This window comes from Varroa destructor, unplaced genomic scaffold, assembly GCF_002443255.2.
Source record: "Varroa destructor unplaced genomic scaffold, Vdes_3.0 BEIS01000002.1, whole genome shotgun sequence".
NCBI classification, from domain to species: domain Eukaryota; kingdom Metazoa; phylum Arthropoda; class Arachnida; order Mesostigmata; family Varroidae; genus Varroa; species Varroa destructor.
Window position 1 is genome coordinate 26684879 of NW_019211455.1, and position 19347 is coordinate 26704225.

General features: G+C 43.0%; 1 protein-coding gene across 6 annotated transcripts in view; it reads right to left on the reverse strand.

Annotated features, from left to right (window-relative positions):
- LOC111245144 (serine/threonine-protein kinase DCLK1) overlaps positions 1 to 19347 on the reverse strand; it is a 92852-nt gene that overhangs the window by 6362 nt on the left and 67143 nt on the right. For all 6 annotated transcript variants that reach the window (XM_086980422.1, XM_022793094.2, XM_022793091.2 and 3 more), the window contains 3 exons: positions 2845 to 3069; positions 2203 to 2489; positions 1044 to 1209 (listed from right to left, as the gene is read on the reverse strand). In XM_086980422.1, coding sequence (XP_086836548.1) covers positions 1044 to 1209; positions 2203 to 2489; positions 2845 to 3004 — 613 coding nt within the window. In that variant the 5' untranslated portion in view covers positions 3005 to 3069. The remainder of the gene's footprint in view (positions 1 to 1043; positions 1210 to 2202; positions 2490 to 2844; positions 3070 to 19347) is intronic.

Here is a 19347-nt window from a genome sequence, read left to right on the forward strand (position 1 = left end):
CTCCATTTGTATTCGAAGCGCTCTTCGATCCTCATGTGCTTCTAGCTCCATACCGATAAACACTCGCACTTGGAGATGGTACGATCAAGAGCAATCTGTCCCGTTGCGCTAGCCGCGCTTGCTACATCTGGCCCTGTGTACGTGCCCGCCTACTCACTGGTAGCACCAGTAAAGTAGCTTTAGTGCTACTAAGGCCTTCCGGGTATCCCGGAAAGCTTCTGATCTGGCCTCTCTGATCTGTTCAAGCTTAGCGACAGTCTCTTTTGCTCTTCTTCTACTACTGAACCGTTGCTGGTCGTTGCTGCCTGTCCATCGAGACCTTCGGAGCCACAGGCATACGGTGGCCCAGCTTACGTTTGGCTTAAGCTCGACTTTTCTTTTAGTTATTCTCGTCGTTTGTCTAGGTAAGACCATGCCTTGCCAAGCGCCTCCTATCCTCATCTCTAATAATGTGCATCTGGCCCACGTTCAGTGCCCACTACTGGCCAAGTGCAGCTGGCGCATTCAGATGCTTCGGATACATCCCGACCGGCTCAGACTCCTATAGATGGTTTAGACGGAAAGTATTCAAAAACTAAGCTACGAATGGAATGCAATCTTCTTACCAACAGGAAATATCGACCGACCCGCTGATTGACGACACGTCGCGTCCTCAGTTGCGACGTATACCTGCCGCTGGCACAATTACTAGGGTTAAAATATTGTTATGTACGTATATGTATAGGAGACAGTGCCTCGGCAAGGCTGTTGCCCTGTATAAGGTCAAGCGACCTAAGATGTAACAACATGGTCCAAGTAATTGATATCAAGATAATATGTATTAGTTTTCGATTCGACTGTACCCTGTAGCTTCGAAAAGCAACACGATGATTTAATGCTTAGTGACAATACAAATGAAACGTCTCCGGTGTGTATAAAAGTAAATTTGTGTTTATTACAAATTTTACTAATAGCCGTAATAGTAATTAATGATTACAATGACGGTGACTAAAATGATACTGATTGTGATGAAAATGAATTGATAATAAAACGATCCTACTTGCCTTCCTCGAAATCATCGAGGCACTTGATAGTTTTTCCGTCGCTCAGTCGGAACACAAAGCGGACTCCAAAAGGTAGCGAAAGTGAATCAGTGAGTAACCGTGTCAAGTCGGCAAAAAGAGAATCCACACAACGAGTTTTTTCCGCCGACAGGGCATACATGACGGCCTGTAAGCAAGTGTCCTTGTTACATTTCCTTCGTTCTGTTTTCTTCTACCAAAAGCTATCGTACCGAAGCCTACACGAGAGGCACGCTTAGCGACAACCGATAATTTTGGAAACTTAGCTCTATCGCTGTTTTTTTGTAAGGGAAACGCAAAACACCGTAAGATGGTGTTAAGCGGTGATAGCGGCCTAGGTCTCATAACTCGTAAGACGCGTTGCTTGGACTTGTACTTAGTATTTTCCTTATTTACAACTGCCGCTGTTTTAAATACCATTATTCAAAAAAGTTTTTTCTCGTGTAATACGGAAATATCTGACGGTGAAGGTTTTTCCTTCTTATTAATTTTATCTTTTTTGAGCGAACGCTATTACGGCGTACAGAATCCGACTTCCGAATTGCATACTTATTTGATACTTCTACTTTAATAGTACAGATTAGATAGGCACCTTGAGAAATGCCAATTTCCGGTTAAACTACATCCGTGAAGCCTTTGCGACATCTTCTTAGTTGGGCCTAAGTAAGACTATTTGATATGACAGTCACGCGTTTCTGAGACGAACCAAAGTTCAAACACATCAAATTCAAAATTGATTGTCAAACCCTGTCAGTACATCAATTATGCGCTATTTTTGCCACTTTCTACTAAGACATGAGATAACAATACATTGAAAGTTCTCATGGCATGCTACGCCAGCCAAACGAAGTGTTCGATTCTCCTTCAGTCAACAATACCGCGAGTCACCTCGATCGGCTTTACCGATGTTGTTTTGCGTTAACTTGACACATTTTCATGTCGAAGTTTTTCATTCTACAAATAAGTGGACGCGGTGAAGTGCAGATCGAAACTAATCTACACCTTACTGCGTCTACTTTTCGTCGAATATTGACTCAAGTTGAAAAAATGTTTGGGTGAGGCTTATTACCTAGCTAGCCGTATAAGATGAATGGAAATGATCTGATGCTACTTGTTTTCGACAATCGACTCTCGCACGTACCCCCTTGAAACGGTCGCCGTTTCTATAGAATTTGAGCTTCTTAGCCTTCTTCTCCATCCAGACGTTCTGCAAACTCTGCCGCGAAGCTGAATGGGATATTGCGTATGATGAATTGGAGTGACCGATTGGCGGTAGCGAGTTAAGCGCCTGGTGGCTGCTATGTTGGGGAGTTCCTGGTGCTGGCGTACTTCCTAAGAGGAGCGAAGCGACTCCGCAGTTTGGCGAGGGCGTAGATGAGCTCATTGAACAAACCCCCACGAGCTGATCCTCTACAAGCGTGTCTGCACCTACACAGGGGTAATACATAACGCGGCATTAACGCAGGAGTATCAGTCAATTAACTGGGATGGCACTGTATAATATAAATAATAGATAGACTCAAATAACCAAAGGTAAACTAAACCATACGTATTCGTGCGCATACGAACGAGAAATTCGAGACTGCTTCAAGAGGCCCTTCCCTGTGCCACTGTGCTTTTTAGTAAAAAGAAATCTGCTGAATTCGTCTCTTTTTTCCTTCTACTACAGGAATTACTGCGCAGTGCTTCTGTAATCCCAGGGTTTATGACCATACCGGTCCTTCGGTTACCTGCTGAAGATCCAGCACGACCTCTTGGAAATGACAATACAGCCACTACTTACCAGGTTGCGATCCGGCCCTTTGGTGCCGAAGAGTCCAGAAGCCGTTGTTGCTTAAGGCAGACTTTGGTGGCGATGGGGCAAATGCCGAAGGAGGCGACGCTAGAGAAGGCGTCGGGGGCCCAACGGCAGCCTCTGCCCCGCCAACCGAACTCAGCGTCATTTTAGTATCGTCGGACGCCGAACAGCCGACGGACACAGTCTGAAAATGTCGGCCGTTGTTGACACCTGAAGTGGATGAAGAAATAACACAAATCATATCTAGGCTTGCTGACAAGTTGTGCTTAGAATCAAAAACACAAAATACAACTGAATAGGCTATTGATATTGCCCTACATGTGAGCGTTCTGCGATGGATTAGGCTCACTCATACCGATAGCATCCCGAGCATTTTCAGTGATCACTCTAACTTCGTTCTTATGTTTATAATTGTTTATGAATATGAATCACGCCAATTTCCGCAAACACTCTACGTCCGACTGCGCTGTGGACGGAGCAATTTGCCGAATTTATGAGCTCCATAAACAAATGCACATGCTATTCGTTAGGTCGTTGAATCGTCGTAGTTTCTCGAATGTTAAATGGCGGATTGCCATGGTCGCCCAGTCGTTTCTTCATTCGAATATTACGTAACGTGACGTTGTCTCGTTCTAAATACACCACGTGACAACCATTGCTTAAATATAGAAAAACGGTCACGGCAGCAACAAATAGTTCATCCTCGATAGAATGTTTGGGCCGTTAACTTTTCTCTGAACCCAAACACGGCATTCGTCCAACGTCCGATTCAGGGATCTGCTTGCTTACCGTAACATACAACGGTAGAACAGCTCAATTCGATGACTCACAATTCGGTGCCATAACCCACCCTTAGATTTGTTTCCATCAACTACCCCGAGCTCCTGTGACTTTCACAAAAAGTGTTTACTTTGGTGTGACTGATGCTCGCTGTGATGTCACTGTTAGCGGTGCTGAATTTTGTGCTAATGCTGATGGCCGTGTGGTGTCACTTGAGAATGTAGTTATTTTTTTTTTTTGCTTCATTTTTGTCCGTCGCATTTGCTTCAATGACCGCGACTTCCTTTCGAATATCTCAGTATATCTAGCTGAAGTTGTCCGTAAGTGCCAGCAGCGTCTCCTAGATTTTTCTGTGTGAAAAACCGTTGAATTCGAATGTAGATGGATTGTTTAGCAGCAGTGTTTGTCGGCCATCTTTCCTTCCTTCCCCCCAAACAAAGTGCCGACAGTAATAAAGAAAAGAAAAGAAAAAAAAAGAAAAGAGGAAAACCATATGCGTTCAAGCTGCTTTTCAGCGCATATTCATCGAATGGGCAGCTCGAAAGATAAAATCGTTATCACGCATATATGTGGACATAGCCGGTAAATGAATAAGCAGTCCTATTCATATGAAACGTTATGCCTATGTCAGGCCGTCTTTACTTTATTACTAAAGCATTTCTGTTATAAATAGTATTTGCAGTGCTATTGGCAGTCACCAAAATCAAGCCATAATTGTAACTGTTTGTGCCTTATGTAATAGTCTGTCATCGTCGTTCGCTAGTGTCAATTGGCTTTCTTATTGCTGGCAATAACACTACGCGGTTCTCACATCAGGCTACCCAGGACACATGGTTCCATTTCGGATACAAAACAGTCTCGGGAAACGACGACGCAGCTAGGAATAAAAAGAATACCAACAAACAGAGCCTACAAGGCGTCGGATACAGTCACTAGCAGTTAACGGAAGACTAGCTGAGAATTTCGCATCCTTTAGCAAAAAGGACAAGTCTTGCCAGCGTTGCTCCTCCTGACAGATTGTTAGGTCAAAATCGACTCGATAGTCCATCGTCAGATATAGACGCAGTAGTGCCAAGTCGATTGACTTGCTGTGCCCTAGCTTCGTACCGCCAGGTCGCGGTAGATACTTTCTATTGCGGAAGCTAAGCCTTGTCTTTTTTTGGTCGTAAAGGCTCATCGAACGTCGTGCGATAATTTTCGGCCGCCGCATTCATCACGACCTGCTATTTTCGTACCGTGATTAAAACGGAAGCAAAATTGGGTCTGGTGCTGCTGCTGCTGTTGCCAGTGTTATAGGTGCAAATAGGGCAATGTCCTTGAGGGCTTCCCTTCTATTGCTCATAGCTAGAGGTTGCTTTTATCATCCGGTTGCTCGGAAACCCCCAGGCTGTGCCCCGTCCTTAGACTACGGGACCTCTAGCGGCTACTTATTCCCCGTGCGATCTTAAATGTTCCTTCGCTAGCAGCGGTAGCGACAGCACTATTTGACACGGCAATAATGAGAAGCCTTCAAAGCAAAGAAAAAAGCCCTTCGCAGCAGCCCCGGTCTTTTCGTCTGTCCCGTGCTGCTTCTGGCTGTGGTAGCAGAAAAGGCAACAACAGCGGCCGCTGCAGCAGTTCGAATTGGCCCCTTTCACTAGGACCTCCCGACTGTGTGGCTTCCCGCGAATACGCTTCAAGCGTGTTTTTTTTCTCCAAGCCGCCATTACCAACAACAACCGCTGGGAAGCTCGTGCGGGTGTTTGTTGCCGGGCCAACAACGAATCACAGAATAATGCATGATGGCTACAACGTAAAGCCAAGACGCGTTCAATCGAGATCAGTGAAGCAAAAACGGAAGAACTGTGCAAATTCTACTATACCAAGGGGATAAAATTAACTTATGGTGGAAGTTTTGAACCACAAGTAGAAAGAAAAAACTTTGAAAAAATGAGAGGCAGGTTTGAGGCGAACGCATTAGCGAAGTTCGCCGTTGTCCGCTGATTTCTTAAAAAAAAAAAAAAAAAAAAAAACTCATCAAAAACATCTTGCTACAGTTCACAGTAATATTAACACTACACTGACGATACTAACTAATTCTCACCACTAGCAAAGTTACTGCTATAAGCGTTTTAATGATTATATATACTGATCGTGTAATAGATTAAGGTATTGCTTGTTGAATAAGACAAAATCCTCTTACTCGCCCTATTACTGTGACCTGAATTAAGGTAACCGTTAGTTAACGAAACGTGTTTTTTTTCTGTAAGCAGTGACTTCCGTTATGCCATTTAATATAACTCTATTCGCTATTATATTAGCAGGATAAACACTCAAAATGCGAGCTCACAGAAACACACTCCAAGCCGATAGTTCGCTTATGAACAGCCTCTTGATAACACTACATAGACATACAAACCCATTTAGATTTCTACTAGCAGCGGCAATCATAGACACATTGAATGACAATTCATGATGTCATATAAGGAGTGCCTGTAAACGCTTTTTCTCAACCGAATCTTTCAACGTATCTCCGTTGAAATCGAGACTTCTCCAAAATGAACAGTAGAGAAAGCGGCTTTTTCGGTCATCCGATCTCATTACAACATTCAATGGACGGCAATAGAACTTGATGATTCTAGTAAAGAGTAACGTAATCTCTCAGTTGCTATAGTTTTTGAGAACTTTTTTCTTTTCATTAGTATTTGCATGCGTACACTTATTAAAAAATTTGACCCGTTCTTGTCAAAGTTCAGCTTGCTCTGTAGGGAAAGTCTCTGCTACTTGTTTTTAGCGGTAATATGTATATAAATCTGCAAAAAATCCGTCAGTTTACAACAGCTGTATGATCTTAAGCTAGCTAACCGAGACGAACCTAGTAGTCTAGATTTAAAGTGCTATTATAGTGTTGGCAAATACTAGATTTTTATTAAAAGATTTCTGAAACTTCGAATGATTTACAGACAACACGATCAATCTACTGAGGTTCAATCATGCACTAAAATGATTACGGAAAGTTCGTTCTAGGTCGTCCGAATCGACTTCGATGAGCAAGAGGATAGCAGCAATAGGGTTGACGTGATGAAAGGGTTATTCGCCTCCAAACGATCTTTGTGTGACCTTGATGTGCGAAGATTTCATTCCAGCAAACCCCATCAAAATTAGCGCAGAGACGATCTTCAAACCAAGTTACCCTGCTGATGGCAAGAACGATGGACCAAATGAATCTTGTACTACTATTTGTTTCTTATAACGTCTGCTGTCTCCCTGTTTGGTCTAAAATATGCACTTCTCTCGTGCAAGAGGCTGTTCTTCTTTCCTTCTGGTCATATTTGAACGCACGTCAAGGAAATCTATCTGTTAATGTCGTCGGCGGCGGCTTACCGTATAGGAATGGGGTTCAACATGCTACTAGGAGGCGAGGATGGGTAAGGACATTAGATCCATAAGCGTACAGCCAATTCCGGGTTTGCCATTTACATCACAATCAGCATAGTACTTCTGGCAATACGAATAATATTAGTAATAGGTATATTGTGAACATTGCGTAAAGTAACGCTGAAACTGGCAGTAGAACTTCGCAATAAGCAGCGCGAATAGATGACAATAAGCCGCCTGCAAGCGCTTAAAAAGCAAACCGCAAAAATTTCAAGTAGTTTCAGAGAATAAGATGGTTGCTCCTAGGCGAATATGTCCTTTTTCTCGGGCAAAATCTGAGGATTCTCCCTGTATGGAACGATCGTACATACTGGTAAGACTCACCTATTCTTACGATAGACAAAGTACTGAGCAAAGTAAATATACCGCACGCACGAACCCCTGCTCCATCTGTGTAGTAGATGGTAGGCAAGAATCTCTAAAGCATTACTCCATTGACGAATACTGGGATTTACTTCGTCTAATCAGAACAAGTATTCGGAGAGGTGTCATACCTTTTTGGTAGTTTTTGTCTCATTTTTGTTAGGCTCTGTTCCGCCTCTGATGATAACAATAATTTACCCCAGCCTTCATTGTCGCTCACAACCTCTTCTTTATTTTGAGTGTGACCGCTCAGCTACAAGTCTTTGTTTTGCCGATACATAGAAATAACAGGATCGTAATGCTCGATTCCTATCCACACAGGACGACTCCTACCACAGCAGAGTACCATTCAGCGATGACAGGTTCCGCTATGATTACTGATATCAACCCTTTCTCCCTTTTTATATGGACCTGACCTGTTGATAGTCTCGATATGGCCTGCCGCTGACGCCGATTACCCTGCATACACACATACTCGCAGTTACAATTCGTAGTATCGCAAAGACATCCGGGGTGTCTGCGAAACCGAAGTTGTCAGGGAACTGAGAAGGAAAATGAAAGCATAGAGGCACAGCAAGTATTTGGATCTTTCTAGGAAACTGAAACCCCAGGAATCCCAGGAAAATCCTACGACTAACCCGTTGTTATGTCTTCAGCTCCCATTGCGTGCCGCTTGCGTCTGATTACCATACTCGGTGTAACATTGTAGCTACTTGGCTGGCCCGTCCGTCTGCTCACCTCTTCTCCTGTTCCCGTGAAGCTGTCGATCTCTGAAGTAGCGATTCAGCCGCAGAAAGGAGATAGTCTAAAGCTGAAAGGCGCAACCGGATTCACACTGCGCCAAGGCTGGATCAAAGGATGCTGGTCTTGACAGCCCTCAAGATGCAGAATAGGCAGTCAGAGAAAAATACGTGATATGCCGCTTACATAGTAGGAGAGACAAAGACGCTTAGCTAACTGATATGAGCGGCCTGGCGCGTCAAACACCACCCTTTTGCTGGTTGCTAGCTGTAAAGATAACAAAGATCTTACTGCTGCCTCTGACGGTAAACGGCCTGGTTGCTAATTAACTTGACTAAACACAAAAGAAAAGCTGGGTGTATATTAAAGTTTATGTTCTGCAAGAGATTCTTATCTAGGTGTCCCTAAAGATAAAGGAGGAACCTTTTCAACTCATAGAGAACCAACGCAAACTGCTGTGAAACTTCGAGTGTCTTGAAATTTCATAATTCATTAATTATCATTGAAGAGAAATTACTGTGACAGTTTAACTCCGCTCGTGCTTATAATTGGCCTGATTAACACACACGTTTTGTCGGTGCGTAAGTTAGCTAAAGACACATCATCGCTCAACTTGCTGCCTTTTTTCGAACTTAACTTTATTGCGTTTAATTCTGGACAGAAGAAAAGAGAAACCTTTAGCTCCTCTGAGTCCTATCCTTCGTGTGCGTCAATAAATTCGGAACAGAGGAATATAATTCACAACCTCCGGCAATGCCTTCAAATAGGCAATTTACTTTGTAAAAACATTAAAGATAAATTCTTATAATTTTAGTGTATATTTATAATTATTGTTCATCGATCGGTAGGCCCTTTTTAAAATTAGGCTTTTCGTGATTCTCGATGGCGAGCAGTACATGATGGCGTGCGCGCTCGTTCAGCTTCGTTTAACTTACAGACTAGTCCGGTCCTACTTTTGGACTGCCTCATAGCTTTCGCTGTGTAAGTCATTCGTAACTATTCGATGCCAGTTCTCGTCTTAGCCTTTAAGACTGCGTATGCCTGCACCGCGATGGCGTCCTGCTGCTTGACGCACTCCACATGGACTCCTTCGTCACCGATGCCTTTCAATCCCTTCTCGTCGGTCTTGCCGTCTGTCTCCTCTCTTAGAAAAGCAAAAGGTGACCATTGAAATAATTCAGATGGTATGGCGCTATTCTCTGGTTTACCCTTAGATCGTTGCGTTATCCTTCATAAAGCTGTACAACAGCAGCTGCACGACCCAGGCCCTTAATCACTTCAACACGAATACACTATCCTTCACTGTGGCATTCTGGAAGGCTTTTTTCGTGTTGTACTCGTCCACTTACTCTGGTGTTCCTTTGTTGTCGCTTTGTTACTGTTGTCTTCACTGGCCATGCTGTACTTTTTCAAATTTCGGTTCCGGCTAGGTTAGCTTGACACGCACATGAACCCGTACTCAATTCCTTTCTCTCGTCTGCCGCACCTCTATCCAGAAGCGGGACTGGAATAACGCCGCCATCGTCACCGAGATTTATCATCCAGTTTCTGCAATTCTCTTTTGATGGGCCAACTGCCATGTGGGACCTGCCCACCTGCTGCCACCCCAAAGCTTCTTCCGTATCTTTTCATCTACTTATTGCTTTACGCGAGTTAAATGGTATCGTTGCTCCTATACCCACGTCTATGGGTGTTCTTCCAACGTGTACAACATTTTACAGCTAAGTTCGACGAACCGACCCCCCAGGTTGGCTGCTTGTGTCGTTGGCCCCGCTCGTTCGCCTCCATCTGGGCGCCCGGTCTTCGGAGATGTCTCCTGCCCACCTACATCCGTTTCCTGGATTTCCGCTGTTACCCGGTTGAACTGCACCGATTTGGTAGATGCTTGGAGAGACGGTTACACAATCACGTCTCCCGTATTCCACATCACTCCAAGCAAGTGAAGGCTAGTTGGCAAAAAGCCTGCTTTTGCCTTATTTGTATGAGGCCGCGACGGCAATAACAAAAACATGAGAAGTGCGTGGAGAACATGAAGGAGGAGGAGGAGGAGGAAATGGGAACACGGATTACACAGCGAATGACAAGTAACAAGAAAAAAGGACAATGACTGGGTTGCGGATCGTCGCCGTTTTGCTTAAAATTACAGTAGTGCTATTTCGAAAGGGCTGTTCTCTTGGTCGGTGGCTTTCAGAGCCTAAATATTTAAAAGGAAGTTACAAAGCGAGAGAATATAGCTAAGAGCCGACCACGGTCAAAACATGGTCGTTTTGCAGGTGTTTTCAGAAATGTCGTAGCTTAAGTGATGATCCGCACAGTATTGACTGAAATACGAGTGTGGCAATGTAATACGTCTACCATCAACGACAGGGAGAATAACACCAAACACGCTAACTACGGCCACCTCTTGTCCTTCGAATAAAACAAGTTGCTTCTTTAGGTAATGGTTTGAATTCTGCTTGTACGCAAATACGTTGAAATATCCTATTATACTGAAAACACTACGTTTTCACAGATCTCTGTTTAGCTCTGAAAATCACCATTGTCCTGCCTAGATCAATGTCTCAGTGTGAAATGCTAACACAGGCCACGTTCTACGTCGCGATTCTTTATGTTGCATAAATGTTGTTGTTGTTGTTGGTGTTACTACCGCCCTCGACGCTACAGCTCTTTCGCTGCTTGTCCCATTTATCTTTATTTTGTTTCATGACGCACGAACCTAACCTGTTATTCAACCCGCTGCTCTTTCCTCAGCCTCTCAGAGGCGCAATGTTTTACACTTGCGTCGAAGAACATGAGGCCAACCGCTGTATCAGAGGTCGCTATTGGTTCACCATCAGATCCCTTGCAAAGCCTGATAGGGTATTCGTCAGCCGCACGACCATCACACACTCCCGTTTACCCGATTGCCTTCAGTGTAACATTGGTGTCATTTAGCCACGTTCGCTAGCTGCTGAGACGCCATTGGGCTATCTTATTACAGTGAACAAAAAGTATAGAAGAACGTCTATATATTCGCCAAGTCACAAGCTAAGTTGCTAAGACGCATGTTTTGTAGTAGACTTGCGTGATTTAGTTCTCTAAAAAAAAAAAAAAAAAAAAAAAAAAAAAAAAATTGTGCCCATGGCCTGCCAACAACATGATAATTGTACTCACAATAATGTTGGTGTCTATTCAGTTAACGCCCCAGAAAAAGTAACTTGACTTTTCATCGTAACTTACTCATGAATACCATGATGTGATAAATATAGTTATGTACGTAGTGCACGCTCTTTGTTACTCATATTCTCCTTCAGCGGCACAGTTGATAGATTGTGATCTGCCCTTTTTCATGCGTCATGTTTGGTAGGTAGAATAGCGATGAATAGCCTATGTTACCTATGGATGCTAGGATAGATCGAAGCCAGCTTGCCCAGACAACATCAAGCTACAAGCCAAGATCTTTAAGCCTTATTCGCTTGAAATCAACTGCAATACGGATGCACCTTCTGTTGACTTCTGATAAGGCTTCACTACCGACGCCCCAAAGTCGTACAACTTACAATCCCCGAGCACACATGCACACACACACAGCTACAAACAGAAACAATCCACATGAACCCCTGCCGCGTAATATTTGAAAACTCATTCATTCTCTTCTTTTGTCATAATTCACTGACCTATACTTCAACCTGCTAAAATCCAGAAGCACACGAATTTCAAACGATGCTTGCCCCATAACTCCTGCTTTGCCCTGCCCTACTCTTGCGCTCTCTCCCTACAAGAATACCTAAGCGGCAGCTGAACCTAAAAGATCATAAAGCGGTTATTTCGATTCCCCTAAACAATAGCTCCAGCAAAAGCAACGCCGCCCAGTCATTCACAGGAGGATTTGACTGTAAAGCCAGTAGTCACTTAGCCACAGCAAAAGCCATCGGTATCATGGCTCCTACTGAGCGAAGGTGGAGGAAATGTATCGCTGATTTTGCTCACCACAGAGAGGATAAGGCCCGTGGTCGCGGGTCGCCGATTCTACTAGGGAGAAAATTCCGGCTTCACTCGCAAGTTTCGCTGCATTGTGAAAGCCGCGAGATGCCCTTCGTCACCTAACCGGGAACATATAGACAGATGGCAATGTATACTATGAGATCTACAGTATTGCAGCGATCGTGCTGTTGTGTACGGTCCCTTATACACTAAAGGCGAAATTGGCTGGGGGACGGTTTCGCTCGGTTATGGGAGACTGGATTTCTCAAACCATAACCAAGAAGGCAGAGACAGATCCTAACAATGATTCAACTTTCTCACGAAAACGTTTGAATCAATAATATATATATATAGAGAATGCTAGATAGATGGACAAGCTGATGGAAGTATTCTCGAGCTTTAATTCGTCTTTGCGACTTAGCAAACAGGTAAAAATTCAAGGAATTTCCATACAGATCTGATAAGTGACATTACAGATTGCCGCCTTGAGAATTCAGCCCCAAGGTCAACGTGCCCGTTCCATAATAAGGCGGCAGCGCCCTTCGTCATTAGAGTCAGTTGGCACGCAGCGCCCACCGACGGCAAACTCAATAATGGGTTGTTGACGAGTATTCGTTTCATACTTAGCTTTTACGTTGTTTTTGTCACATTTGTATAGTATTTCATCTATGTGCTTAAATTAATATTGCCAGCGGCATATCTGCTAGACATTTGTAAAATAGCATCCTGGCCGATCTTCGGTACTGTCCAGACTATTTTTCTAAGCGTGGGAAATGGGTTGATTAAGTCCAGGGCACACGATTAGCTCTATGGGGTCCCGTGCTTGATCTCCGGTTAACCGATTCGAGTTTTTAGCATCAACTTACAATGCAATCACGTTTTATTCGTATGTAGCCTCGTTACCTATAAAATACTTAATAGTATATATATACATATTGTATGTATAGTATAGAAGCTCAATGTTCAAACTTGAGTAGACTTCCCGCCTTTTTGTCCTCCATTTCAGCTTCATACATTTAGCCTTAGAAGAGATATTTTAAAAGCAGACGATAGTGGTACTACAACAAATGGAATGTCGTGATGTCATGCACTGTATTTAAATAGCAAATGAACACCGGGATCGTGGCGTTGCGCGGAAAGCGCGATCCTTATCGCAGGTTAGGTCCTCTACAACGTTGATGTAGGACACCAGCATCGACAATCATGGTCGCTGATTGATAGGACAAGCGATTTACTTCACATTTATCTAGAGATTTTTAACTGCAGCTCTCAATTTCCTTGATTGTGTAGTTTTACGACTACTATGGTGAAAGACCGCAACTTAGACGTGCGTAATGTCGATAATATTCCATGTAAGGATCTCCATTTCTGTAGTTTTTGAAATATGTTCGTCGGTGTGGCCACGCCCTTGCAAATAACACATTAAATCGGCGCAGAATAGCACTGGGCATGGATGAACATCTTTTGGGTCTCACCACAAACAATATTACAAACCTAGCTCTAGCTACGTAACATGAATCTTATATCTAATAAATTTATAATTTAAATACATTTTTATCAAGTTAGTAACATTAAGAGGTTTAATTTCGTATCATAGTATCTGACCAGAATTGATTTATGTATTAAGATCATAACCTTGATTATAGACGCCTACATAGAAATGGAATCAATCCAACGTAGCGTACTCGTATACGAAAATTGGCATCTAACAGCGATAAACGTCAAGAAAAAAACGTTTCAATCATGAGGCGCCTCGACTGGCCGATTTGAAAAAAAAATTAATAAAAAAAAAATCGCAGATATATTAAATGAAAGCAAACCGTACGTTTGTATAAATACTAGTTAACTGACAGTCCCAGCTGGCAAATTCTAACCGCAAATTCTAATACTCCACTTCTAACGCTAGCGTCGGCGCTATAAAGTGAAATTATCTATTGCCGTCATTTGTGTACATCTCATGCCGCGACGTACACGTATGGTACACACTGCACAATCTTTCTTCATTTTTGCCGCTTCCAAATTTGTTTTGTTTGTACTCAAAACATTATAATTTGAACATGCAGTTTATACTTCACGGAACAAAGTAGATAATTATTGATTGTAAACTTTTTTTGATCTCCCATAGAATTCCATACCGGCTATTCTGTAGGCTGTACTGCCTTTCTACAGACGGACATTCAAGAGCAGGGATTATACAGAATGGGCCAATCTAATGTAATTGTCTGTCATCCTTTACGATTAAATAGCAGAGAACTCGTGCACAATAGCAAGACTGTTAGCCCCATAGACAGACGCTTATTGGTCATAGCGTTTTAACAGAAAAGCTGTGACGTCTATCCATGCCGGCAGTAAAACGTCCCGTTTCTAAATTTTCTCACGTGTATGTCTATAGTTTTGTTGTTATTATTATTTCTTAAGTTGGAATCCTACCAAGAACCTACCGCCAGAAAAGACACTTAATGGAGCTACTAAAAAACGTAAGGTATAACAAAAGTATTCATTTTTGCTTGTCGGTGTGTTGATATAATAAAGCTCCTTTTTTTTTTCTAGTTTTCATCTACCCGCGCAATTTTGCCTTCAGTAACGGACAGGCTTGATGCCGTGGGTCGATGCCCCAAGCGTCTACAACCCAAATGCCTGGATATGCAGTGCTCGTGAACGTCAGCCGGATCAAAAAGTGAACGCGAAATACATAGAAGACACGAAATATAGACCATACCATGCAATAGGTAGGAGTCAATTATCTTCGATCAATTAAATCGTAAGGCCAGCACACGATGTTGCGAATTACAGGCTAAAATTCTTATCACAGATATCGATACGTGAGACAGAGATCTTTATGGAAAAGCATTGCCGGCTGAACAGATGAGTTACAACAGTTTTCCCATGCCGTCTCAGGCACGTAATAAACGTGGCGACTAAGCTAAAAGCGAAGATGCCGTTTCGTACAAACGTTTCATTTCTAAGCGTTCATGGCTATTATAGTATGAAGAACGACGCGATTCTGAAACGGAAGACGGACGTAGGTACAAAAACATGCAGCATAAATCTAAGCTGATAAAATGCTGACTAAAGCTATCAAGAAATTTTAGGGCATCGTTCTGAATCACCCATACGGCTTAGCGAAGATACGACAAGGTAGACAGCGGTAAGTTGTTGTTCTTGGGGACATGAACCGATGAACAGATGAACCAAATCAGTTAATAATGGCGCCTGAAAGGTTACATATTGACGTAAGTTTTTCGTCAAATATTTTTCTTGCTGTTGTTATTTTTTACGTGTCGACCAAAAAGCGCATGTTGGTTTAGGCACACGTCACCCTAGGGCTATAACCTTGTGGGCATTCGTAATAATTCAAGTATTAGCCAATAACTACATTGAGCTTAATAAGTAAACATTATCTCCAATTATCCATTAAAACATGCCACAATTGTGCTTTATGTAATTTTTGTCTAGAAAATACAACACAATACTTTATCTGACACAGCTAAAAACACACGTATAGGTGAGGTACACCAAATACAGCATTCTAATGCCGTTTTGCTATGGCAACGCTAGTAACGACAGCGATAGCGGTACTAGTAACAGTTGAAAGGGCGAATCAATGAACAATAAAAAACAGCTGACTAATACGTTCTTTGCGCCGTACGAACGACTGGTGCCAGTTTAAACCGATCCATTCAACAAACTGAAGCACGATTTATAAGCACGTGTCTATAACTAGTCGCCCCGGCAGGTACAGCCCTTCCTGTACACGAACTAGAGTGCCTTGCCGAGAATGCGGGAAGTCCAAGCTAATCCTACTGTCTCACTGACTCAGACGAAGACAACGGCGATGCTCCAGGCAGCAGCGCCCGCTTCTGCTGGGGTCCATCGGTGAAGGCGCGCCGGGGAGGGGGGGGTCTACGGCAACGACAAAACGGTCAAGCAGTAGTAACAATGTCGGCAGTAACGTCAGCATCGACGACAAAACAACGGCCTGCTACCCATCCATTCTATTCTAATCGACTGAACAACAGCGCGCCCTATTCACTGACAAACGTGACAAGTGAAATCAATGTACATATCGATACGCGCAGTTGACTATTCCGAATGGAACTACTATCGAGCAGAAAGGAAACAGGGCTCTGAAGAATAAAAAAGAACTTTGTTGTAAAGACACAAAATAACGCTCCTCTATGTTATTCATTCATTGAATCATTGGTACAGCAGTTTTAACGTCAGCTCGCAAAAAGGCGGCGGACACAACAGGAAGAGTTGAACATGGTAGCAATATTGTGCCTCCGCATGATTTGCTGCTTGTAAGAAAGGACATCGGAGACATAGAGGTACCAACAATCCGGAAGGAATGCCCACGTAGATGCGGTGAGTATTTGTACATGTCGGATAGTGTAAGTTTGCTAAAGACGAGCATATTTCTCAGGTAGATTCGACCCCACTGACATTATAACGACTTCAAAATACAATATATGCCTTATGGGTCACCACTATATTTGTAGCTATGGCCATTATTTTCCTGAACATTGTTGCTATTTTCTGCTTTCGGTGCTAACAGTAGGCTAGCAACTCGGCAAATAGCAAGCTCTACAAACCCTACAAGGATTTGGCATTCGCTGATCCCACACAATCCTTTTTCAGTTTCGCGCACAGGCTCGCGTCAGCTATCCGTCTTGCAAGGGCGATATGACCTCTTTCTAACCGAAAACTTTTCTGCACGATATGATTGATTCCGACTGGATGAATCAGGCTCCAAGCGGTGGCCAGCAGCTCGCTGCCATTGGCCGTGCCTCCAGATCAGCGTGGTCCATGTTGCCCATATCGTGAATGTCTGTCTGGTCGATGACGATGATGGTTACGATGGTAACTGGTTTATCTTGTCTCTCTTCTCTCCTACGATCATGTCAGTCTCCCACGCAAACTAGCGAACAAGCAGTAGATGGTAACAACGAATAGCAATCGGCGGGTCCGCTGCTCAACAATATCGGGCCGCTCTTATTGCTAGTTTTTTTGATCACATGGATGGTCATCGCGGTAATCATTGCTCCATTGTGATGAAATTATTTCATCGTTGCGACTGGTACTTTGGTTTTTATGCTGGTACCAGTTGATTCGTTCGAGTACAACTACGGAAGCATCGGATAACGGTTAAGATCTTTTACCGATAGACCATCGAGGTGAAATGGGACAGCATGAGACAGTGTTCCCATGAGCTTTTGGAGGGTAAAAGGTTACCTAATCGCCATGTAGGTAGAGGAGTCGAGTGGAAAGAGTAAAAAAAAAAAGTAGCATCGACCGCCGCCTGAAGATTTATGAGGCCATGGGAATCGTTTAACGACGGCGATCAGCTCATTTACTAGTTCTACATTGGTACTCTGCTAAGGAAATTTCTGGCCATAGCAACCAATGATAACGTCTTCATCTTGTGCAAGTCTAAACAAAAATCGTTCCATGTGTATGTATGTGAAGAGAGTTCGCGCAGCTACGTACCCTTGCATATAATACCAGTAAATTGTGGCCAACAATTTGTCAGACTTCTAAGAGACACGCACAAACACCCGAACACGCGGTTAAAACAAATAAACACTCGTTATTTACTAAACTTTGGTGTAACTTCCAGTACCATAGGCGCAGTGAGCGTAAATGCTAACCCATTCACAAGGCCCACATCTAACGCTTAACATCCCAAGAAAACGAACGATTTCCCCGAATACAGCCCGCCTTTCTTTTCGGCCTAAATTATGTCGTACTACTTATCTACCACCTTACCAATGCTACATAATACGAGCTCCTTTGCACAGTACGTCGAACGTTAGCCACCCAGCATATATTCCAAAGCAGCTATTTGTTCATGGCTGTATTTAGCGTTGTTTTGCTACGGCCGATCAACGTACGAAAGGTAACAGATGAAAAATATCATTTGAAAAAATGCGCGCTTACGACGTTAAATTTTTGATTATTGAGTGGAATATATGTTTGAGTAGTCGATCCAGTCTTAAATAAACGTCGACCGTCTTCAGCGATAAAATTACGCCAGCGTGCACGACTCGCATTCTTCTGCATGCTACACGAACTCGTACAGCTAAAATGTATGCGTATGTAACTTATAACAAAGCCCTGACCAGCGGTGGCAGGAAAAGGCTTGCCAATAGGCATCATTGATTAGAAAGAGTTAGGAATATTTAGTCACCAGTTACCAATACGATTGACCACAGAGTCACCGAAACAAAAGTATTTTCATATTATATTACCTAGTAATAAGCTAAAGAAGGTGCGTACTGAACCAAACGTCAAGACATTTTCCATCTAATAACATCAACATGGAGCTTGACATATTCAAGATATTGAAGTGACGAGACAGATTTTCATCTATAGATATACATACAATTCTACTGGCTAGGGGAATACATTATCATTCACAGTGGTACTTTTACTATACGATGATATAATTTTATTTATGTACACTGGACAGGTGTACCATTTACAACGGGACGTGATAGATCCTCGTTGTTTGTCCGCAAAAAGAAAATTATCACATCAAAGTTGACGACATGAAGGCAAGGTCCACTTGAGTACCTTCTGCATCCAGGAAGAAGCGCTGCTAATAATAAACAGTAGTTTGCCTTTTTATTATACCTGTACAAGCTTAAGCACTAATATCCGATTTAGACCAGGTTCAACAATAAGGGCTCTGCCCGTCTACTATGAGACAGATTAAAAAAGCGAGCTACTAATCTGCTTTTAATTGGGAAGATCGAATAAGTTTTTTTTTTAATGGTAATTAAACAATACTCAGAAATGCGAATGAGGATAGCGTTAATTAATAATAATTAAATGATTCCTTCGGTGACAGTGATGCTTTTAGTTTTCAGCTAGGATTCATGCTTTCAGTTAGCAGTTCTCAGATGTTTCTGCCACTTATATCTTTCTAGATCTACGTATCCACGTTAACGGTTTATTTGAACTAATCGGTTAGCATTTAGCAAACGCGGCTACAAGCTGTTGGCTAAAAAGGCAAGCAAACGTTTGCTGCGGTTTTGTGCTGAGGGCAGACTGCACCGGCGGCAGCGACCGCGAAAAACCATCAAGATGGACTCGTTCGATTTGAAATAATCATGAATCCGATCATAGAGGAGCAACGTGCCTCCCCTGGCCGGCCGCTATGAATGAGCAGATGAATTCGGCGACAAAATGCTGTCTATGCAGGGGAAACTTTTCTTTTCCTGG